Source organism: Acinonyx jubatus, chromosome C2, assembly GCF_027475565.1.
Source record: "Acinonyx jubatus isolate Ajub_Pintada_27869175 chromosome C2, VMU_Ajub_asm_v1.0, whole genome shotgun sequence".
Lineage (NCBI taxonomy): Eukaryota > Metazoa > Chordata > Mammalia > Carnivora > Felidae > Acinonyx > Acinonyx jubatus.
Genome location: NC_069384.1, coordinates 77,480,015 through 77,505,741, shown reverse-complemented (window position 1 = coordinate 77,505,741; position 25,727 = coordinate 77,480,015). Strand labels below are relative to the sequence as shown.

The window sequence follows — 25,727 nt, the reverse complement described above, 5'->3', positions numbered from 1 at the left end:
AGGAGAAATAGACAAATCCATGATGATAGTCTTCAACACCGTTGTCTTAATAATTTATATCATAAATAGGCAGGAAGTCAGCAAGGATTTAGAACTCAACATACCGACAGAACCCAATCAGCATTTATAGAACACTCCACCCAGGAAAAGCAGAATACATGTTCTTTTTAAGCACCCACAGAACATCTACCAAGATCCAACATATCCTGAGCCACAAAACAAATTTCACCAAATTTAAAAGAACTGAAATAATTCAGAGTATGTTCTCTCACTGCAGTGGGATCACACAAGAAATTAATAACTAACTGGAAGATAAAAGGGAAATCTCTGAACACTTAGAAACAACACAACATGTTTCTAAATAATCCAGTAGTCAAAGAGGAACTTTCAATGGAAATCAAAACTACATTGAGCCGAATCCAAATAAAAATACAACATATCAAAATGTGTGAGATTCAGCTAAAGCAGTCCTGAGAGAGAAATTTACAGCACCAAAGGAAGAATGCTAACATCATATGAGGAAAAGTCTCAAACCAATGACCCAAAATCCTGTTTCAAGAACAATAAGAAAGCAAGTTTAATGGGAACAGAAGGAAGGAAATAATAAGGATAAGAGTAAAAGCCAATAAAAATAAAAATTAGAGAAAATTAATGAAGCAGAGTTCTCTGAAAAGTTCAATAAAATTTTAGGGTGTCTGGGTGGTTCAGTTGGTTGAGCGTCCAACTCTTGATTTTGGCTCAGGTCATGATCTCATGGTTTGTGGGATCAAGCCCCACATTGGGCTCTGTGCTGACAGCATGGAGCCTGCTCGGGATTCTCTCCTCCCTCTCTCTCTGTACCTCCTCTGCTCACATGCATGCTTGCTGTCTCTCTCCCTTTCTCAAAATAAATAAACGTTAACATGTTTTTAAAAAGTTCAATAAAATTGAGAAACTTTTAGCAAGGCTGACAAAAAAAAAGAAGATACAGATTACCAATATCAGAAATGAAATGGGATATCCCTACAGACCCTGCAAACGACAAAATAATAAGTACACAAAAATAATAAGTGATTACAGCTAAAAATTCTACACATATACATTTGCCAACTGAGATGAAATGGCCCAATTCCTCAAAACACTCAAATGACCACAACTCACTCAACATGAAATAGATAATTTGAATAGCCCTATAACAATTAGGAAACTGAATTTGTAATTAAAGCCTCCGAAAAAAGAAATCTCTAGGCCCAGATGGTTTCACTGGAGAATTCTATGAAATGCTTAGAGATGAATGAACACCAATTTACATAATCTTCTTCAGAAAATAGAAGAGGAAATAGCAATTCCCAGTGCATTCTATGAAGCCAGTATTAATCTGATACTAAATCCAGACAAAGACATTCAAAAATAAAACTACAAACCAATATCTCTCATGAATATAAATGCAAAAATTCTTATGAAAATGTTAGCAAATAGAATTCAGCAATACATACAAACAATTATTTACCATAACCAAGAGGGTTTAGTCTAGAGATGGAAGACTGGTTCAATGTTAGAAAATTAATCAGTGTAATATGCCTTATTAACTGGCTAAAGAAGAAAAATTACATGATCAGGTCAATTAATGCTGCTAGAGCATTTGATGAAATTTAACACACCCATTTATGATAAAAGCTCTTAGAAAAATAATAGAGGGGAACTTTTTCAATTTGATAAAGAATATCTACATAAAACCTGTAATTAACACGCTAGTGGAAAAAGACCAGTGCTTTCTTCTTGAGATTGTGAAGAAGGCAAAAGAGTACACTCTCACTACAAGTATTCAACATAGTACTGGGAGATCTAGCCTATACAATAAGGCAAGGAAAGGAAATAAAAGACACACAGATCAGAAAGGAAGAAAGAAAAACTGTCCCTAATTGTAGATAGCATGACAATTTTTGTAGAAAACTCTAAGAAATCTACAAAAAATTTCCCAGAATTAATAAATTACTTTAAGAAAGTTTCAGGATACAGGATCAACGTATGAAAATCAGTTATATTTCTAGAATCTAGCATTAAAGAATTGAAAACAAATTAAAAATAAAACATTTATGATCAAGAAAAAATCCATAAATGTCAATCTAATACAATATATATGGGACTTGCATGCTGAAAGCTACCAAATACTGATGAAAGAAATCAAAGAGGATATAAATAAATGGAGACATACTATATTCATAGATTGGAAGACAATATAGTAAAGATATCAATTCTCCAATATTTGACGTATAGATTTAACATAATTCCTTTCAAAATCTCAGCAAGATTTTTTGCAAGCATAGACAATATTATTTTAAAATTTGTATGGGAACACAAAGGAATTAGAATAGCTTAAACAGTTCTGAAAAAGAAGAATAAAATGCCGCTCACTGGCAGTTCCTATTTTCTATTGCGTGACTTTAGCCCCTGGCCATAGCTGATAGGATAAAGAGGAGTTAATCAGAGTGCCTGGGTGGCTCAGTTGGTTAAGTGTCTGACTTCCACTCAGTTCATGATCTCGAAGTTCATGGGTTCGAGCCCCGCATTGGGCTCTGTGCTGACAGCTCAGAACCTGGAACCTGCTTTGGATCCATTCATTCTCATTCTCTCTCTCTCTCTCTCTCTCTCTCTCTCTGCCCCCCCCCCCCCACGCTCTGCCCCTCCCTCTGCTTGTGCTCTGTCTCTCTCTCTCAAAAATAAACATTAAAAAAAAAAAAAAAGGAGCTAATCCATTAACTGGCCTGTGACCCAAAAAGACAGCTCAAAGGTATGATTTGGACTAAAAGAATTCCTGATCTTGAGGATTTAAAGTGGGAGAAACAGCTATAGAGGCTAGTTGGCTGTGAAAGTAGATCTGGAAGTTCATGTACAGTCAGGATGAAGGAAACAAAGTTCATGGGCAAGGTGGAATTAAAGAGGAGCAAACACTGGTAGGAAGCAGAGGGAGCCTGACGGTCAAGAGGAAGAAGATGCCATGTGTGGAGACACATAGAAATCGTGATAGAGATAGCCTCTGAGGGAGTAGTTTTCATTCCTTGTGGTTTTCCAGCTTTCATAAAGCCCAACTGTGCAATAGTTCCTGCTCTTGGATTTCTGTGGGATTCCTCAGAGTATTTATCTCTTCTTTTTGGGTTTGAATGATCTGGGCTGTGTCTCCTGTACCCAAGGAGCTGAACTAACATAGTTCAGTAAACAGACAGCTCTTCCATTAAAATATGACAACAACAACAAGAACAACAACAACAAAACAAAAAACAAAATAACAAAAATGAAAACAAAAAAACAGTGGAGGTGGCAAGAAGTGAGCATTTGTTGTATCTTGTCCCACTGTTTTTTCCTCTCTGCTGCCTTCTCAAAATTAGGCCTTGTTCTCCTGCCAGCTTCTTTGGCTTCTGATCAAGTGAATACCCCAAAGTCAATTCAGGGGAGGAGAGAGCTCCTCAGGGGGTGGGCCTCCTGTTAGCCCCTGGTGTGCTGTGGGGGACTTGAGCTATTCAATAGCAATTCAGTTCTTTTGTGGAAAAGAGAGAAGGATGGGGTGTGCCCAGAGTCTTGTCTTTTGTGTAGCTTTTCAAATATCCTCTTACTGGTAGTACTGTGACACGGAGAACAAAGTTGCCTGGCTGTGTAGGAAAAATAAGTGTGAGAAGCAGCTAGATGGGAAGTTATGGCCTGGGCTGGGGGTCCAAAGAGCTGGATTCTGGTCTTGCCTCTGTCACTTAGTACTAGATGCATGTCACTTTACTGGGGCTTGATTTCTCCATCTGTGAAGTGGAGAATAACAACCACTTAATATGAAAAACATCCGTGAATCGCAAAGAAATTGTGGTGGTTCTAGCATGTGATATGGCTTCTGCTTATATCTCCCTCCACTAGCCTCCTTGTTCCCTTTGCTTGGTCATGCCTGCTTCCTTGCTGTTTTATGAAACATGATGGATCCCACCTCAAGGCCTTTGTACTAGCTGTTCACTTTATCTAGATACTATTCCCACAGATATTCCCATCTCCCTTTTATCTAGATCTCTATATTTATGTGCCCATATCCTTTGTTGGTGTGCCTTCCTCTATAGAATGCAAGAATGGGAGGAACAGGAACTTAGCTCACCACTATACCCTTAGAGCCTGGAGCATAATAATGGCTCAATAAATATTTGTCAGGTCATTAGGGGGGATTATTTCTGGACTGGATACCTGGTATTGTTTCTGTAAAGAAACACCTTCCTTATGCCACACAGAAGAAAATTGATTCGAAATCAATGACTTTGAGCACAATCCTTAGTGCCTGCCCTTGTGACTCCTTACTTGGGTTCATATCTGAATTTGCTATTGGTTACTGTGTCCAGGAATCCTAAATGAGTGTAACATGACTCCTGCAGTTGACACACTCATAGGTTTCCTGTTGGGTCTTTGATTCTACTATTCCTGGTCCTTATCTTCTAAGGTCTCCCATGGCAGCTTTCTACAAAGGGAACTTCATATAAAATGCTTAGTCTGTATTTTAAGTAAGTCAGGGTAACTTAACTATAATTTCCAATATAATGAAGTATACCCAGCTGTGTCAGACAAGCAAACGGGCAAATAGACAAAAACTTGTGTTATATATATGGAATTAATGACTACTTTATTAAGTTTTAGGAAATTGAAATGGAAAGATTTTGTATATTTGAAAAGTATAATAGTTTTGAGGAGCTGTCTTTGAGTGGATTTACTTCTAACCACCTTTCATGAATTTATTTGTTAATTCAATCAATGTTGCAAAAATGTTTAAAGGGAATTTAAAAGAATTCTTCTTCACTGTTGTTTTATCCTCCTCCCCCTTCTCTTCCTCCTTCTTTTTCATCATCACCACCACCGTCATCACCTTTGTATTAATAGCTAATAACAATTGAGTACTTTATTTTGTTTATTTTTATTTTTATTTATTTTGAGACAGTGTACAAGTGGGAGAGGGGCAGAGAGAGGGAGAGAGAGAGAATCCCAAGCAGGCTTTGCATCATCAGAGCAGTGCCTAACACAGGGCTTGATTCCACGAACTGTGAAATCATGACCTGAGCTGAAATCAAGGGTCGGGTGCTTAACTGACTGAGCCACCAAGGCACAACTTAGTATTTTACGTGTGCTTTGTATTTTACTAAGTGCTCTATAGTACTATTTAAAAAAAAAAAAACATTTATTCATTTTTGAGAGACAGAGCAGAGTGCAAGCGGGGGAGCGGCAGAGAGAGAGGGAGACACAGAATTTGCAGCAGGCTCCAGGCTCTGAGCTATCAGCACAGACCGGGATGCAGGGCTTGAACCCACAGACTGTGAGATCATGGCCTGAGCTGAAGTTGGCCGCTTAACCGACTGAGTCACCCAGGCACCCCTATAGTACTATTTTTAAAATTCACAACAATACTATGAGGTATAGATGTATTATTATTATTTTCATTTTAGAGATGTGGAAAATGAGTCTTAGAAAAGATAAGTAACTTTTGTAAGATTGCACAGCTAGTAAGGGGCAGAAAGCATTATTATTATTTTCATTTTAGAGATGTGGAAAATGAGTCTTAGAAAAGATAAGTAACTTTTGTAAGATTGCACAGCTAGTAAGGGGCAGAATGACATCTCTAACTCCTAGCCTGTGTGATAGGAAGCCCAGTGCTGCTCAGGAATCTAGCACTTAAAATTTAAGAGGAAATTAAGACCCAGTTGTGGTTAAAATGAGTCTTAAGCTCACAGGAGTATTGACAGAACTCCTGGTCAAGCGCAGTTTGCCTTCAGGAAAGGGGTATAAAAACCAGAATTAACATTCACAAAGCAATTTCTCTGTACGAGGACCTGGTTGGGACTGTGACATAATACAGTGATGCTCTCTTATCTAAGTTATCGTGGTTGAGAGACCAAGAAGCAGAAGTTCATCTCTGGAGGTTAAAGAATTTTGATAAACTGAGGGAGGGTGTGATTAATTATTTGGACTGGACAAGCATGCCTTAGAAATACTTTGAGGCATTCCAGTCTGAAATGTTGGGTAAATCTGCAAATCTTCCAGCACTGCCTACAAATTCTTCGAGTATAGGCTCAAAACGGTTCCACCTCAGTGCCTGGGAATTCGTAGGTCTGATTCAAATTCCTAGATCAGCTCCTGAAAATGTCTTGGTCTTTCAAAACCTTGGTTCTGCATCTGGACAGCTTTTAAAAGGAGAGATGCCTGGAATTCATCTCCACAATCCTGAGTCAGAATCTTCGTGGGTGCTATCCTCCCTTTTTATGGTAATTCTGTTTTCATGATTTCCATTTACATACTGTGCAAACACATGTCTTCCAACAAGTCATTCTGTACATGTCTCTGTGCGTGTTTGCACATGCTGTTCCCTCTGTCTAAAATTAATTAATCTGCCTTCTGCATCAAGCCGTCTCCTGATCATCCTTTAAAAGCTTCGAGAAACACACTTTATCCAGAGCCTTGCCTCACTTCCTAGGTGGCTTTAAATGCCTTTCACTAGAGCAGAGTGGTTAATCAAAAACATTGGCTCTAGAGACAGGCACCTCAGTTTGAATTTCAATTCCAGAACTAGGAAAGTTATGTAACCTTTTTTATGTTTTCGTTCCTCATCTGTAAAATGGGGATAATGATACTACCTTCTTCACAGGATTACTGTGAGCATAAAAAAAGTAACTTAGATGAGATACATATACCAAAAACTCATACAAAGTAAGCATTAAATCCATGTTCGACATTAGCTGGGATTTCCATGGCACTGTATACAAATTTCCATGTTATTGTTTATCACTCTATACCATAATACTTGATTTATTTATATTCTCCTACATTAAATTATAATCTCTTAAGGATAGGGATAATTATAGAGGGCTTTATAGTCTGAGAACCTACATAATGTCTTTAATATAGTAGAATTGGCCCTTGAACAACAAAGGGGTTAAAGGGTTACAGAGCCCCCACTATTTTTAATTGTAGTCAAATTCAATTCAATTTTGAATTGTAGTCAAATTCCTTGTGTAGCTCTCAACTCCCCAAACTTTTACTAAGAGCCTACTGTTGACTAGAAACCCTACCAGTAACACAGTCAATTAACACCTATTTTGTATATATATTAAGTACTTTATTCTTACAATAAAATAAGCTAGAGAAAAGAAAATGTTATAAGAAAATCAAAACACATTTACAGTACTGTATTATGTTTACAAAAAAAAATCTGCATATATGTGGACCTACACAGTTCAAACCTACGTTGTTCAAGGGTCAATTTTATAGACACTCAGCAATGTTAATTGATTAAATGAAGAGATTTCATTGCCTTGCTAATGAATGGTGGTTTGGTAAAGAAGAGAGCTCAAGGGTTTAAGGTGAAGCATACCTTGGATGAATCCTGACTGTGTTTTTTTGGAACAAGTTAACTTCCTGTATTAGTCAGCTTGGGATGTTATAGCAAAATACCCATAGACTGGGTGGCTTAAACAACACTTCTGTCACAGTTCTGGAGGCTGGGAAGTCTAAGATCAAAATGCCTACCTACAGGTTTGGTTCTCAGCGAGGGCTCTCTTCCTGGCTTGCCTTCTCATTGCACCCTCACATCCTGGAGAGACGTTCTCCTGTCACTTCCTCTTCTTATAAGGGAACTAATCTCATCATGGGCTCTCCATCCCTATGACCTTATCAAACCCTAATCCCCTCCCAATGGCCCCACCTCTTAGTACCTTCATTTTGGGTGTTGGGGCTTCCACATATGCATTTTGAGGGCAAACAAAGTCATTTATCCTTCCCCAAGCCTCAGTTTCCTCACCTGTATTTATCAGGATTGTTTGATGAAGATTAAAAGGGGTGTGTAATATTTAGCCCAGTACCTGATTCAGAGAAGACCACAATAGATGAGTGCTTTTTATTTTAACCTAACAAAAATATGTGGCAGAATTATTCTTATGTGCATATAGATCTAAGAAGCTTCAGAATTGGCATATGTATACATATACATACACACACATGTATGTATATATATGCATATATACATATACATATATGTGTATACACGTATACATACATATATGTGTGTGTGTGTATATATATGTATATATATATATGTATATATATATATATATATATACATGTCCATATACACATACACACATGTGTATAATTTCCTAACTAAAACTTCTTGTTTATTGTTTTATTATATTTTTTTAGAACTCAAAGACTCCTTTGTTTCCTGGGGCAGGGGGAAAGACCATTGTTTTTCCTTTGATGAAGTAGAACCATATGAAGCCCCAAGAGTGGATTTGTCTTACTTCAGGAAAAATTAGTCTTTGTAGGTACATGAATGGATGTTTCCAGATCCATCCTGTCTATGTTTTATGGGGCACTTGGTCTGTCCTACACTGGCATACATTAAAAAGTATTGAAAAAAGTAATACTCCTGAAAACACTTTTTGTGTGTTTGTTCCAAAAAATCATTCATTCTTTGCAACTTGTGATTTTCAACACTGAGAGTTTACACCAAATAGCAGGAAATGAAGTGTTCATGGAAGAACATTCTTCAAGAGCATCAAATAGATAGATGTCAGGGGTTCCTTTTCCTCAACCCTGTGGGCAGTGGGCTGGGAATCTGGAGACCTGAGTCTGTGAACTTGTGTTAAAATGGTAAAATCTCATCACAACTTTGAGTGCCATATTAGCTCTTCTCTACATGGTTCACCTTACGTCTTAAAGAATTGTGTATTCCTTAAGAGCAGAATATTCTTCTCAGTATTCCCAGTAGCTAGCACAGACCTTGGTACATACCAGGCCCTATGGGGGTAGGGGGAGAAAAACTGAACCACAGGAAGTCAAGTCAGGGGATCTGAGAACAGAGAAGATTTGTGGACATTGGGTTTTTATTAGAATACTGTGTTTACTTGGAGGGTCCCCTATTTTAAACAAATTGGAGAAGCCCCAGGAAAGAATAACCAAATTATTGAAAGAATTTAATGTGGATTATTTAGCTAAAGGTTTTTTAAGACTTCACTTAACTCAGGGGGAGGGAAATTGCTTTGCTTCAATGCCATGCATTTTTCATCTGTTTGTGTTTGAAGAGCAAACCCAAACTGGATTCTCTTCAGGGCCTGGAACCCAGTGGGTGCTCAGGGAATATGTCTGGAATGAATGATTCAGTGTTTCCCTCCTGGTTGCCGATTTCTGGCCGGCCAAGAAACTGCCTTCTTCTTTCAAGGGCTGGGCTTTGCTAAGCGGCTTGAGGGACACATGAAGGAAGGTTGATTTGTAAACCAGGTATAGTCACTCTATTCAGTATTAGAGAAAATGTTTCTACTGAATGGAGTGTGTATATGTGTGTGTGTGTGGTGTGTGTGTGTGTGTGTGTGTGTGTGTGTGTGTGTCAGTGTAGTGGAAGAATGTTCAAAAAAATCTTTTTGGAGGAAAATTCTTTCTAATTCACAAATTGATTTGACACAGCTTTGAGAGAGCAGCCGAAAGTGTTGTTAGGTGTAGGGCAGGGGCCGCTGGGAAGGCATCTGGAATGGTTTGAATAACTAGGTGGGGGCCCTGGAAACTTGGTTTGATGGGTCGCCTGTCATTGTTAGTTCGCTGTTGCCCTCTGCTGGCAAAACTGATGTCATCCCGGGAAACCACAAATCTCATGGAGTTTTGAAATTCCCTTTTACATTGGGGTGTCCAGGCCCTTCTTCATCAAGCAGGGACATGACACAGTGCTGAGGAACAGCAGTGGCAAAGGAGATGTGGAAAATCCTCTGCCAGGAGAGTCTGGCTCACACAACTAAGATGATAAATTGTATGGTTTTAGTTTTTCAAGCTCTGCTCACTTGCCAGGTTCTCTCTCAGCTCTGTGTTGGGCATAGTGAAGGGACACAGACAGGACTGAAACAACTCTCTACATTGGAGGGTCTCTCATTAAATGTGGGGCATGATGAGGACATTCTGGGGATAGAAATCATTGTAATATGGAGAAGATTGTGACTTGAACCACAGCGGAGGTACTGATGATAGAAAGCTTATATGTATTTAATGAAAAGAAAGAGGACATCTACTTGGCAGGGTGTGGGGTGGAGATTGGTAAGGGTTAGTCTCCATGAAATAGCGTTTAAACTGGGAGTTTGAAGGATGGGTGAGATTTATTATTTTTAAAAATCTCTCTTTATCATGAAAGTAGAATATGTTCATCATAAAAAGAAATTAAGCTCTGACTAATAAAAGCATGGAAAGAAATGAAAGTCATCTGAAATCCCAGCACTCAGAAATAATCAGTGTTACCATTTTGATCTATGTATTTGTTGTTGTTGCAAAGTTGGAAGTACACTGAAGGTGACGTTTTGTATCCAGCTCTTTCTGACTTTTATGGCACAAACATTTTCCCACTGTTACTGATTAGTTTTTAAAACTGTGCTACTTTATGGGGGAGTATTGCAGTGTGTAAACGTGAGGATAGGATTCCCAAACAGCGTGAGCCAAGGCATATGGCTTGCACAGCGCAAGGATTGTTCATTCTTTACTAATTGATGTCAGAAATATATTTTGGATACATACAACCTTTGGAGACAAAATGCAAAGAACTGATTCTGTCTTTGTGGAATTTATAGTATAGGAGAGGAGACAGACATTAATTAGGTTATCATAGAAATAACTGTAAAAGTGCATCTGGGATAAGTACTATGAAGGAGAAATACATAGTATTATGAAAGTGTACATTAGAAAGAACAGAAGTAGTTACAGAGGTCTGGGTAAGTTTGCCTCAGTAAGGGCTAATTGAACTCAGCCCTAGAGCAGTTAGGGAAATAACATCAGGTGGGAGCAACATATGCGAAGGTCCCCTTAGTAGCAGTGGACATGGTGAATACAAGAAACTGAAAGATCAAGAAGAGTGAGTGGAGAGACTTGGCCTGTGATGGGGTTGAATAGGTAGATAGGGCCTGACTGTGGACAGCCTCTTAGATCAGATGAAGAACTTCTATCATTTCTTGTGAGAGCTCTGGGGGACTGTTGAAATGTTTGCAGCCAAAGTGAAGACGTGAAGGCCAATCTGTTTTTTTTTCCCCAAAAGATCTGCCTCACTACAGTATGGTGGAGAGGTTAGGAGGGAACTGGAGCAGTTCCCTCCAGTAGGTAAACGGTCTAGGTGACTAGTAGCCTAAACCTAGTGAGAGGGTGATCGCAGTAGTCTAAGCAGGAGATGAGGGGGGACCGCATCAGGTTGGTGAAAGTTCAGATGGAGGTAAGTAGGTGGTTTTCGGAGATTTTTTGGGGAGTCAAATGTTTAGGACCTGGCATGTGAGCTGAGGAAAAGGTGGAGTCCAGAATGACTCCCTCCGAAGTCTCCAGCTTGCATAAACGGGTGGAAGCAGGGTTCTTCTCCCAGATAAGGAACACTGCAAGAGGATGAGGTTTGAAAGGCATGGCGATGCGTGTTTTCTCAGGGGAAAGGTTTCCCAGAGACAGCAGCCCCAGGGTGGTATATATCATCACATCAGCTCCTTCCAGAAGTTGGTTTTACTGTATTCTCATACCACACTGAAGGGTCCTCTATTTGGAGGTGGATGGTACTGGGGAGAAAGCCAATACCATGGCTGGGTTTCATGTCTCTACCTTGTCTTTAAGATAAGGGTAATAACTTCTGGTCCAAAGGGTTGCTCTGAGGTTCATAGGACCGTCAGTATCCAAGGACTTTGTAAGTCTCCACAATATGCTATTGCTACTTCTACCCCTATATTTGTTGTGGATATTGTTGCCAACCCAAGTTCAATTATGTTAATGTCGGGAATATGAAATTCAATGTTTTTTCCATGAGTTATTTGGGAAAAAAAGGTGTGATTGAAGTCTAAATAAATACATATACCACCCAGGAGCTAGAGATGTGGCCCCAAACTATTTATAACCCCATGTGTTTACTTGAATTCAGACTTTCCCGACATGTAAATTATGCAGAATCTGTGTCACAGCAGAGCACTCTGTGTTCCTAAAAAGAATTCTCTTTTTTCCCAAATCCTTTACCTTTTAAAATAAATCTCATTATGGAGTGCTGACATTTTCAGCAAAACCATTCAACCAAAAGCTGTAGTTTTTTTAGACTAAAACCAAGTCTGGTTTATTAGGCAGCAGCTTTTAACTTACTGCTAAGTAGATGCAAGCTATTTAGAGAAATTTATGTAGATATCTGATAAGACATTTCAGAGTCCCCCGGTCTCTTTCTGACTAAGATTGAGAGTATAAAACAGATGATCTAGAATTCTTTCCTTCTCTCAGTGGAACAGGGGTTGAGTATGGCAGTGTTGTTGGGGTGGATGGAAACCATAGAACCAGGGTTTATTTATTTGAGAGAGAGAGAGAGAGAGAGAGAGAGTATGAATACGAGTTGGGGAGGGGCGGAGAGAGGGGAACAGAGGCTACAAAAAGCACTCTGTGCTGACAGCAGAAAGCCCAATGCAGGGCTTGAACTCACAAACTGTGAGATCATGACCTGAGCTGAAGTTGGAAGCTTAACTGACTGAACCACCAGGTGCCCCAGTAGAACCACGATTTAAACCACATCTCTCAGACTCTACACCACTGACTCTAGTATCATATTCTAGTTGACTGACTTCAGATGTGACTTTCTTCAAAGGGTTGTGGGGGATGTAAAGCTAATATTTATACCACATAATGGCCGCCATGATCAATGCTCTTACCCCTCTTGTTTTTCCTTCATCATCTTTTCTGTCTTTTCTTCTCTTTCAAACTTTTTTTTCCTGTCTTTCACACATCCACCTTTTCCTTGCAGTGACTTAACTCCTGACTCGTCTTGCCTGTCTGTGTTTAGATTATGCTATACTGAGGAATGGAATATATTTGGGCTGCCCAAAATTCCCTAGACACTTAAGGCCCCTGCCAGTGATAATAACCGCTGATTTATAGAGCACTGATTGAGAGTCGTTTCCCTTAATCCTCTCCACAAACTCAGGAGAGTGCTAGTATTGTCTCCATTTCACAGATAAGGAACGTGAGTCAAAAGCATGTGAAGTGTCCTATCTTACAGAGTAAGTAAGTGATAGAGCTGGCAACTTTCATACTGGCCCTCATCCAGCCCAGCAACCTCCAAAAGTTTTGATTGGCACTCATTTATTCACCAGAAAGATATTTATTTAGTGTGGGCTATTTGACAGGAGCTGGATAGAGTGAGTAGCCCAATGGCCATGGTCTCTGCCTTTGTGGAACATACACACATACATGATACTGAGCTCCCTTGACTGACATTGTCCAACCCTCTGTATTTTCATGTCTATTCTGATCGTCAATGTCCACATGGTACTTACTTCTAAACATTTTTATCTCATTCCTTCTTACAAAAAGCAATAGGTCCACAAAAGAAGAAGGACCAGGATGCTTTGAGAGAGCATGATAAAGGGCCAAGTTGATATAGGACCTTAAGAAATCCTCCTTGAATGAGGCATTTGAACCATGATTTGGACAGTGAGGGTTCTTAGCCTGCTATGAGATAATGTTGGGCAATGGCCTGACCATACAAGGACTTGTAGTTCCATTTACGTGAGTTGGGTTTGCTCCTAGGATCAAAAAGATGCTATTTAACAAACAGGGGAATGATGTCATTCTGTTTGTATTAAAAAAAAAATAGCACTGTGTTTGCTGTGTGAGAATGGATGGGAGTGGACTACCTAGTCTGTCTTTACATTAGATTGATTCTGTGTAGTGAGAATTCAGGTATGAACCAATCACAGATCATCCTTTTCAGTCTCTTGGGGAAAACAAAACGTGTACTGAAATAATTCTAATACAAGTCATGAGTGCTATAGTAGATAGACAGCAAAAGTGCTGTGGGTGAGGGCATTTATAGACCATGCTCACTTTCTTCTAGCCAGACACCACTGTTCAGATCTCTCTTGTTTTGAGATCTTCTTCTTGTTGGAGATTCTGTTAGAGTTAGAATTTTCTATGCATGCCCTAAAAGGCTCTCAAGTCCAAAGCAAATCAATTTGGTGAAAACTTATCTAGTGTCTACTTTGTCATTGGCCCACTTCACTTGTTTGGCTGTATTTCTACCACAAGGATATGATAGGATGAGTAGGTGTTGTGTTGGCTTGGAGGTCAGTGCACCTTTGTGTAAGTCTCCATTTTTTTTCTCCACTCAGCAATGCAACTTTTGGAGATTAGCATAACCTAGTGTGTAGTGAGTAAAGTTTGTGGTAAGAATTGAGTTAGAAAAATTGATGTTTTGGTGTCCTTGGAGGAAGATAAAGGTTTTCTGATGAACAGGGAAGATGTGAAGGAACATGAATCAGGTGACTGCCAACATGATACCATCTTGTCATTCCCCCCATGGATCCCTTCATGCGTAATCATCTCTGAACTCTGTGGCTGTGGAACATTTGTTTGTTTGTTTGTTAGCAATCTTCCATCTTCCCCTCTCCCTTGGTCATGGGGCTGGACTGAAAGAGAGAGAGAGAAAGAAGGAGAGAGGAAGGATAGTTATTCCTCAGCACCTCTTCTGAGGTGATCAAACCTCCCTGTCTTCTGTGTTAGTAGAGATGTTTCAATGAGTACTGTTATCTTTAACTTGAAAAGACCGTGCCATTAACTTTTATTCTCTGTGATGATTCCCACAGGATAGATCATTGGAACAATGAGAAGGAGAGGATTTTGCTGGTCACAGACAAGACTCTCTTGATCTGCAAATATGACTTCATCATGCTCAGCTGTGTGCAGTTGCAGCGGATTCCCCTGAGCGCTGTCTATCGCATCTGCCTGGGCAAGTTTGTCTTCCCTGGGATGTCACTGGACAAGTGAGTGTGGTGTCTTAGACTTGGAAAATGGTGCAGTGGAGGGCATGCCATGCAGGGAAATCAGTCACAAAGTTCAGTTTAGTATAGTAATCCAAGTACACCCAGGGGAGAAAAGTGAAGCTGTATAGTTGAGTTCATCAAATAATCTTTGCATTCCTATTCTATGTCAGACACCAGGGATGCAACTTTAAGTAAACTGGGACTTTACCAAGGGCACATGAGAAATAAATGGTTGACTATAAGGGGGAAAGAGCTGTGGGATCATGGAAGAAAGATTCTCAATACAATTTGTGTGGCAGGGAACCAGAGAAGCTCTACTGGAGAAGGAATTGAGCCTGTATTTGACGTTGGGTAAGAATTAGGCAAAGATGGAGAACAGAAATTTAACATTCCAAGCTGAAGGAACAGCACAGCCAAAGGAGTGGAGGTGGGAAACAGTATAATGCCTTTGGAAATTGAAATTATTTTGTAAAGCTGAGTGGACAGGATTTATGATGGTCAATAGCTCTTCTTGAAAGAGGTCTCTTTGAGATCTTCCCTGGACGCTTGGTAGAAAGGACCTCAACTATCTCAGAGATGTTGACATTTACCAAGATACCTGGTGAGGTCTACAGAGCAGGGTTGCTGAACTAAGTTCTTGTTATGGTCTTGGAAGGAATTGTCTTTCTTAAACATTTTAAAGTTTATTTATTTATTTGAGAGAGAGAGGGAGAGCGTGCATGTGTGTGTGCCCTAGCGAGAGAGGGGTGGAGAGAAAGCTAGAGAGAGAATCCCAAGCAGGTTCTGTGCTGACAGTGGGCTCAATCCTATGGAACCGTGAAATCAGAACCTGAGCTGAAGCCGAGTCGGATGCTTAACTGACTGAGCCACCCAGGTGCCCCCTTTCCTAAACATTTTAGATCTAAGCCAGGACAGCAATCTCCCTCTGAGCCTTTGACTGTGAGCTTTTCCCATCTCCTGGTGAGCAACTTGAGGGAAAATACCTTTTTGTTTGTTTGTTTGTTTGTTTGGCATCTGGCATTGGGCCTGGCACACAGTGAGAGCAGAAAAACTTTTCTAAAATGTTGAAAAAAAGCACAGTTTGATCAAGTGATTGGTTTCCTTACAAAAAGCATACCATATCAAAGATCTATGCTTTAATTTATTCTTTTCATGGATGCATGATGTGACAAATTGATTTAGCTCACTAACTTTTTGAACTGGTGGGTTTTCAATAATATAAGCAATCATAAATATTTTTATAATATCACAGAATATTTATTTTCAGGAAATATCTCTCCCACCCCATACTCTAAGTTCTCAAGATTTATTACCCTAGGTGATAGTCAATAGTTACGTGTTATTATTTTTTTCTTTTTTTAAAGAAATAGAAATAGCAAATGCACAGGAGTATAGATGTCTTTGTATGTCTTTGTATGTAATGGGTTTATACACATTTGTAAGTACATCTGCACAGGCACATTTATCATAAACTGTTTTACTCAATGGGAGCACATGTTGTAAACTATTCTGCCTCGAGTTATTTGACCCAATGAGATTTTATTATATAATTGGAGATTTTATTACATAATTATTTATAGATCAACCTCAGTTTTTTAAATAGTGCAGAATATTTATTTTAAAAAGTAATCTATTTATCCAGCCCCTCATTAATGGCTATTTATTTTTACCTTTGCTACTATAAGCAATTCTGCTATAAATATTCTTGTGTATAGGACTTGGGATAGATGTCTAAATGTATCTATAATGTGTAAATTTCTGTAAGTGGAATTATTAGGTCAAAAGTCATGTGCATTTTAACTGATAGATATTGCTAAATTGCCTTCTGAACAGGTGACACCAGCTTACACTCCCACAAAGTGTAAGAGTGTCCTTTTCTACACATCTTCACCAATATCTCACATTATGAATCTTTTTTGCTTTGCCAGTGAGATAAAGAAAAACAACTCATTTTTGTTAATTTGTTTTATAAATATTGAGTTACTCACAATTCTTTGATTTTGTGTCAATTTTGGTAAATTGTATTTTTCAAAGAATTTGTTACATTTATTTACAGTGCTGTGTTTAAAAGCATAAAGTTTTTAATAATATTCCATTATTATACCATTAATGTCTATAAGACATTTAGTGATATCCCCTTTCTTTCCTGATTTTGATGACCTGTGTTTTCTCTCTTTTTCTGTCAGTAGACCTATTGATTTTGTTGGTTTTTACAAGAATATACTTTTAAATGCTAATTTTCACTTTTGTCTGATTTTTATTTAGTTGATTTCTGCTTTTTTATTTATTTATTTTTTCCATTCTTCTACTTACTTTTGGTTTACTTTTCTTTCCTTTTTTTAAACTTTTTAATTTGAAACCCAAGGGCATTGATTTTAGGCCTTTTCTTCTTTTCTGATATGACTATTTAAATCTATAAATTTCCTTCTAAGCACTGCCTTTACTGCATCTCATAAAGCTTGATATGTTGTGTTTCTACTCTCATTTAGCTTGAAGTATTCTCTAATTTTTCTTGTGATTACTTCTTTGAGCCATGGATACTTTAGAAGTTGTACTGGCTAATTTCCAAATATTTTTCTTGAGATTTTAATATTCTTTCATTTTAATTTAGAGAACATATGGCCTTGATTTTAATCCTTGTAAATAAATCGAGACTTGTTTTATTGACTGAACTATAGTATATTTTTGTGAATGTATCATATTCATTGGAACAAAATTTTGTGATTGTAAATATCAATTGGTTTATTGTGTTTGACAGTATTGTTTAGGTTATCTATATTTTTACTGATTTTTGTCCATTTTTGTATTAGTTATTGAGAAAGGAATGTTAAAATCTATCATTGTGGAGTTTTCTTCTCTCTTTATTCTTTGCTTAATGTATTTTGAGGATCTATTGTGTACATTATATTTATGATTAATATGCCTTCCTGAAAAATTGAGCCTTTTTTTCATTATGGATTGGTTATCATTTTTATACTTATTTTTTTACATAGCAAATCTTTTTATAATACATTTACTGTCCATGTCTTTGTATTCAAAGTATATTTATCGAGATCACATAATTGAGTTATAGTTTTAATCCATTCTGATAATCTCTGCCTTTTAATTGGAGTGTTTAGTCCCTTTACATTTTATATAATTTTGATTTGATTGAAGTTGAGTCTACGTATTATTTAATTTTTTTTTTTTTTTACATTTATTTATTTTTGAGAGACAGAGTAAGCAGGGGAGGAGCAGAGACAGAGGGAGACACAGAATTAGAAGCAGGCTCCAGGCTCTGAGCTGTCAGCACAGAGCCTGATGCAGGGCTCGAACCCACGAACCGTGAGATCATGACCTGAGCCGAAGTTGGATGCTTTAACTGACTGAGCCACCCAGGCGCCCTGAGTCTACCTATTATTTGTTTTCCATTTTCCCTTTTTAGATTTATTTCTTAGTCCTCTTTTTCAACCTTATTTTTAATTATTTAAATACTTTTCATAATTTAATTTTAATATTTCTGTTGGCTTTTTAGCTATAACATTTTATATAATTTTGTGGTTGCTTTAGAGCAGAGTTTCTCAACATGAAGACTGTTTACATTTTGGGTAGGACAATTCTTTGGTATGGGAAGCTGGTCTGTGCATTGTAGGATGTTTAGCAGCAACTTTGGCTTATACCCAGTAGGTGCCAGTAACACCCTGCTTCTGTTAAGACAATCAAAATATGTCCCCAGATATCACCAAATGTACCCTAAGGGCAAAATCACTCCATATTGAGAACCACTGCTGAAGGAATTATAATATAGGTACTTAACGTTTCACAGTCTACTTAAATTTAATATTGTAATACTACACTTTTAACATAGAAACCTTGTAGACTTATTATTCTAGAACTGTAAATGTTTGATATAGTATGATAAAGTCAGTGTAGCCATAGGAGGATATGAGAAGGAGGCTTGGAAGACAGTTTATTGTACTCACAGGTCTAAGAAAGGGAGTCCCCATATACCATAGAGGGCCTCAGAGGAAGTCACCAGTGTTGGTCAGGAGGCTGAAAGGACAGGAGCTATACGAGAACTTAGACCATGGCTGTTACTAGAGTTTCTACAGGAAAGGCAGGGCATGACAGGGTACTCAATTTGGGACTGGGTAGTTTAATTTTGGTAGACTTTAAGCTGTAGGGGAGATCCACTGTTGCTTAGTACCTGAACCTGGATTGATCAAGGCAGAAGAATATTGCCTCATGGGGTGTATGGGCCAAATAGAAGATGTATGGTTCAGGATTGTTTTATATGAATATCAAAGGTGTACTTTAGGCTGAGTCCTTTGCTATCTCTAAAAATTGGCTAGCCCCAAGAGGGGCAGTCTCTCCCCAGACAGAAAGCTTCCTTAGTATGTTAAAACGTCATAAGATACATTAAATTAGTAAATACATATTTACATGCACATACATACCATACATGTACTATTTACAACACCTCCTTACTGACCTTTTATAAGTTGCAGTTGTCATGCATATTACTTCTATATGCATTTTAATCTAAACAGGATAATGTTATAAATTTTGTTTTAAGAAATTGTACATATTCCAAAAAAATTAGGATATATAATTGTATTTTCTATTTAAATACATGGTTTTATTTACTTTTATTTTTTTAATGTTTGTTTATATTTGAGGGAGAGAGAGAGAGCTAGCACTTGGGGGAGGGGCAGAGAGAAAAGGAGACACAGAATCTGAAGCAGGCTCCAAGCTCTGAGCTGTCAGCGCAGAGCCCAATGCAGGGCTTGAACACATGAACTGTGAGATCATGTCCTGAGGCAAAGTCAGATGCTCAACCAACTGAACCATCCAGGTGATCCCATGTTTTCATTTCTGATACACTTCTGATAATCTTTGTTCCAGGAGATTCAGATTTCCCTTTGATGCCATTTTACATGAAAAATTCCTTTTTAGTATTTCTTGTACTGTAGTATATTGGTGATGTATTTTTAAAAACATCTTTATTTAGCCTTCATTCCTTTTTATTAATTTTTATTATTTTGAGAGAGTACGAGTCAGGGAGAGGGGCAGAAATATGCATATAAAACGAGGGAGGGAGGGAGGGAGGGAGGGAGGGAGAGAGAGAGAGAGAGAGAGAGAGAGAGAGAGAGAGAGAGAGAGAGAGAGAGAGAGAGAGAGAATCTTAAGCAGACTTCATGTTCAGTGTCGAGCCCAACCCGGGATTATGACCTGAACCCAAATCAAGAGTCGGACACTCAATCTACTGAGCCACCCAGGTGCCCCTTCATTTCTGAAGAGTTTTCTCTAGTTAGAGAATTCTGTCTTGACATTTTTTTTTTCAGTACTCACAAAATGTTGTTCCACTGTCTTTGGCCTCCATAATTTCTGAAGAGAAATTCACAGTTATTTGAACTGCTATTCTGTGTATTCTCTAGCTGCTTTCACATGTTAACATTATCTTTAGTTTTCAGAAGTTTGACTGTGATGTGCATAGGGGTATATGTATGTGTGTATGTTTAATCTTCCTTGGGATTCCCTGTGCTTCTTGCATTTGTAAGTTTTTATGTTTCAAGAAATTCAGGAAATCTGAGCTTATTGCTTTTTGAAACTTTTTTTTTGTTGTTGTTCCATTCTCTTTTTTTCCCCTGATGTTTCAATTACATGTATAAGAGAAATTTTGCTATTATTCTACCGGTATCTCAGTCTCTATTTTTTTCCAGTCTGTATCTCATCTTCAGATTGGCAGTTTCTATTGATCCAACTTCACACCTTATTGACATTTTCTTTTGTCATTTCATTCTGCTGTTAAGTCTATCAAGAATTTCTTTTATTTCAATTATTGTTCTTTTTGTTTTAAAACATCCATTTAGTACTCTTTTCTATTTTCTATTTCTCTTAAAATATGTCACATATTTTCTGAATGAGTGTATTGTCCTTACTTAGCATAATTCACTTACTTAGTATTTACCTTACTTAGCATAATTATAATAATTACTTTAAGGTTCTTCCTGATAATTTCAAATTATGGATCATCTCAAGATTTCCTGCATTGACTGTCTTTTTTTCTTAAGAATAGGTCATATTTTGTTGGCTCTTGGTATATTGGTTACTTTCAAATTTATTCCTCCTGGACTTTGTGTAGACTTCCTTTATTCTTTAAATCCATAGGTAGAAGTTTTATGGGTAAGAAGATGGCTCTTTGTTTTTTTCTGTTTTGTTTTGTTTTTTGTTTTTGTTTTTGTTTTGTGTGTGTGTGTCTGTTTTGTGTAGAATTTCTAGTTATTTTCAGAATAGGCAGTCTGCTAGGCTAGATATTGAATTTTTTTTATGCCTAGATATTGAATTTTTGCAAATAATTTTATGTCCTCTTTGGAGATAATTGTGTATTTTTCTCTGTAAATCTAATTAATATAATGGGTTCTGTCACACATTTCTTAAAACTGAGACATTTTTGCACATTCAAGGTACAAAGCCACATGGTATAATTATATTTAATATAATATTCCATTGAATATTCTTTATAATTTTTGAAAGTGTTTCTTTTATCAATATTCATAAATTTGATTGATGTTTAGTTTTCTTCTATTGGGCTGTCTTTGCAGATTTTGGTATTAATATTAGCTAACTTTTAAAAGACTGGTTTTTGGATCACCTGGGTGGCTCAATTGATTAAGCATCTGACTCTTGGTTTCAGCTCAGGTCATGATCTCAGTTTTGTGAGTTTGAGCCCTATATTGAGTTCTGTGTTCGCAGTGTGAAGCCAGATTCTCTCTCTCTCTCTCTCTCCCTCGCTCTTGCTCTGGCTCTCTGCCCCTCCCCCCACTTGCACTGTCTCTGTCTCTCTCAAAATAAATAAACTTAAAAAAAAGTGTTTTTGTTTTGTTTTGTTTTGTTTTTTCCCCCCTCTCTTGACTTTACAGATATAGAAATGGCTTTATCTTTTACGTAGATGATTAGTGTATTTTACCTATCAACATGCCTGGACCTGATGCTTTGAAAGGAGGAGTAGCACTACAACTTTCTTAATTTTTTCCATGGTATTGGCATGTTTAGACTTTCTCTCTCTTTATAGTTAGTTTCTGTAGTTTATAGTTTACTAGAAAAATCACTCCGTTTTTTTCAGATTTCTAAATTTTCATTGGACTGAGAAAAGTAAGAAAACAGATGATTAAAAGAATAATAAAAGTTTATTTTATATATAATACTTTTTTCCTTGTGTCAGGATTTACGTAACTAATAGTTGACTGATTGATTTCAAAGTACCACCTGTTGAGTTTATTTGTTCATTATAGAAGAATTAATTTTCCCATTTATTATCTTTTACATTTTTCTGTATCTCCTATTGTGCTATTTGTGTATATTCTTTCTTGCATTTTGTAACTTCTTTAAAGTTTAATTAATGAATGAATTAATTTTAGAGAGACAGTGTGTGAGCAAAGGAGAGGGGCAGAGGGAGAGAATTTTTTTTTTAATGTTTTACTTATTTTTGAAAGAGAGAGTGCAAGCTGGCAGGGGCAGAGAGAGGGAGGGGGACAGAGGCTCCAAAGAAAGCTCTGTCCTGACAGCAGTGAGCCTGATGTAAGGCTCGAACTCATAAATCATGAGATTATGACCCGAGCCAAAGTTGGAGGTTCAACCACCTGCACCCCTCAGGAGCCCTGAGTGAGAGAGAATCTTAAGCAGGCTCCATGATCAGTTCTGTAACATTACAGCGCTCAATTCTACAACACTGGGATCATGACCTGAGCCAAAATCACGAGTTGGATGCTCAAATGATTGAACCGCCAAGGCGGTTTTCCAGATCTTTTCCAGATGCTTTTCCAGATCTGTCGTACCATTTTATTATATTTCCCATGCCCTGTTATTTCTTTTTTTATCTTTGATTCAAGAATATGATTGAGGTAACTTTTTAAGTTGGAAGGATTTTTACTCCTTTGACATATATTATTAATTTCTAATTTTATACATTGTGTTTAGAGAATGTCTGCTCTAATATTTCTGTGTTTTTGGATTTACTGAATAGGTTTATACTTATTTTTTAATCAACATTTCACAAATATTTGAATATGCTGTTTCTACTTCTGTGTGTAGAATTTGGTAACTAGTGTTTAGATACATTATCATTATGTTTCATATGTCTTCTCTGTCTTTGTCTATTAATTAATTATTTTTTTTGGCTACTTGATCTGTCATAGACTGAGAGGAGAATTAAATTTTCCTTAATTAGTTTTTTTACTTTTGTGACTTTACATTGTGAATATTGATATTACCTTGTTTGATGTAGAAACACAGAATTTGAATATTTATTTTAGATTATAATGTTTTTCGTTATAAACTTAACCTTCTTTAGTGCCTTGTCTGTTTTTGGTCTTGTTTGGGGTGAATATTATAAACCTTATATTGTTTTTTTTTAAATTTTCTTCATATATATTTGCCTAGTTCTTACTTTAAACCTGAATCTCTTTGTTTTTCATGTGTTGTTATATACAGCATATAATTGAATTTTGTTTTGTGATCCAACCTGGAAATCTTTTCTTCAAATTGTTAAGATTAACCTGTTTACATATATTGATATGACAGTTTTGATTTTCATCCTTCCCTCTTGATTTTTGTATTATTATGTTATTCTAAATATATTACCATATTTTCTAGATTTCCTTTGCTTTCTATTGAGTATAGTTCCCTTTTAACAAGAAAGTTTATAGTCTTTTTCTACTAATGACTGTAAATGTAATTTAGAAGAGTATTTTTAGGACGGGGAAGGGGCAGAGAGAGAGGGAGGCACAGAATCTGAATCCGGCTCCAGGCTCTGAACTATTGGCACAGAGCTCAACGTGGGGCTGGAACTTGTGAGTTGAGAGATCATGGCCTGAGCCGAAGCCTGATGCTTAATCAGGCTGAGTCACCCAAATGCCCCTATCCTAGCCTTTTTGACTGTTATCTATTCACTTGCTAATATAAGCCCATGTATTTTAACAAATAAGAACCTGTTTCTTTCATCGTCTTTTGTACTTCTCTGTCATTCATTTTTAACAATTTTATTTATTTATTTTGAGAGAGAAAGTGCAAGCAGGGGAGAGAGAGAGAGAGAGAGAGAGAATGAATATGAATCCCAAGTAGGCTCCACATTATTAGCAGGGAGCCTGATGGAGGGCATGAACTCATGAACAGTGAAGTCATGACCTGAGTGGAAATCAAGAGTCAGAAGCTCAACTGACTGAGCCACCCAGGTGCTCCTCCCCTGCTGTCATTCAATTTTTTTAAAAAGATGCTTATGGGGGGTAGGGAGGGGCACCTGGGTGGCTCAGTCAGTTGAGTGACTAACTCTTGATTTTGGCTCAAGTCATGATCCCAGGGTCTGGGATCGAGCCGTGCATTGGGCTCTGTGCTGAGTGTGGAGCCTGCTTAAGATTCTCCTCTCTCTCTCTCTCTCTCTCTCTCTCTCTCTCTCTCTGCCTCTCTTTCCCACTTGAGCACTCTCTCTGTATCTCTAAAAAATAAAAAAGTAAAAATAAAATGAAAATATACTGATAATTTTCAGTTACTTCAGTGACTAATGTTTCCACTTGATGTGTCATCTTCAATAGCATATATTGAACCTCCATTTTGAAAGATAAGAAATCTGTATTTTCATACTATTCCCACATTCTCTCATCTTTCATTTCCCTTCTTTCATTAGTTTTACCAGACAAATTTCATTTTTTATGGCATATTATATTTTATTTCCCATGAGGCACTCAATTATTAACACAGGGAGTTGATGTAATTCCAGCCCTCCTAATTAACTTGTGTGGCTTTTTCCAGATTTGCATTCTGGGGTTGAGGAGAGAAAGCCTGTGCCAGCAGCTGGCATGCTGGTAAATGTAAAGGCCCCGGGAAGTAGGAACATAGTGTGATGAAGGGGCCGTGTTTACAGTTCTGCTCAGTTTTCTAGCAACCTCCATTGTAGATTCCTGGACTAGGAGTGGAGTCCTAGATTTTAGCCCCAATTTTATAGCTGTTAACTTTGTTTCCTCATCTCTCAAAAGGTGACATTAATTATCATTCTGCTTCATTAATAGTCTATTGTAAGGTTCTAATGAGATAGCTTAAAAGCATTTTGTAATATGCCTCATAGATATCAGCTGTTAACAAGTTCTGATTTTTCTCCCAGATAAAAGCTTTTGTTAACATGGAACTCAATAGGTTGATTTGATTGTTATCTTTGTTTCCAAGTCAGTTGGCCCTCCTTGGTTGGGCACTGAGTCACCCTTATAAGGTCAGAGTTCAGGCAGCAACAGGCAGAGAAAGGGGAAGAGGCAAGGGGAAATCAGCTGCTGAATAATTATAAACTGATTCCAGAGGAAACCTTGGACAGAGAGCAAATTCCCTTGTCATAGGAAAAATGCAGTGATTTAACATTAACATCCTCTGCCTGTAGGTAGTAATGCTGACCTTGTTTCCCTAGAGCCTTTACCTCCCCTGTGCCATTTGATGTTCAACCCCCAAGAATAAATAGGGCTGAGTGAATACATTTTAGAGATACAACAAGACAAAAGGGGTTCAGGGATTCAGGCACCCTCAGCTATTTAGTATTAGAGCTGGGTTTTGAAATAAGTTCTTCCAATTCCCTGTCCAGTATTCTTTTCTTTGGTTAAATAATATTTTATTTGCTTTTTTTTTTCTCCTTCTCTCCCTTCTCTCCCCCTTCCCTTCTCTTCCTTTCTTCTCTTGTTTCTCTCCCTGTGATCTCACCTCTGTGTTTTTCATCCTCTCTCCTCACCTTTCCTCTTCTCTGTCCCTCTGGGGGAAGACAATCACCAGCTGCTAATGAAGCTCTCCTTCTCTTAAGAAGCCACAAAGAGGACTATTGGAACTTAAAACATGTGCCAGCGAATCCCACATACTGGTGCTTACAAAACAAAGTTGTTTTGTTTTGTACACTGTTTGCCTTTTGGCTTCATGTGAAGAAGGAGAGAGCAATGG

General features: G+C 37.7%; 1 protein-coding gene across 5 annotated transcripts in view; it reads left to right on the top strand.

Annotated features, from left to right (window-relative positions):
* Nucleotides 1–25,727, top strand: part of TPRG1 (tumor protein p63 regulated 1) — a 215,088-nt gene that overhangs the window by 126,104 nt on the left and 63,257 nt on the right. For all 5 annotated transcript variants that reach the window (XM_053221067.1, XM_015064391.3, XM_027061201.2 and 2 more), the window contains one exon: nucleotides 14,604–14,780. In XM_053221067.1, coding sequence (XP_053077042.1) covers nucleotides 14,604–14,780 — 177 coding nt within the window. The remainder of the gene's footprint in view (nucleotides 1–14,603; nucleotides 14,781–25,727) is intronic.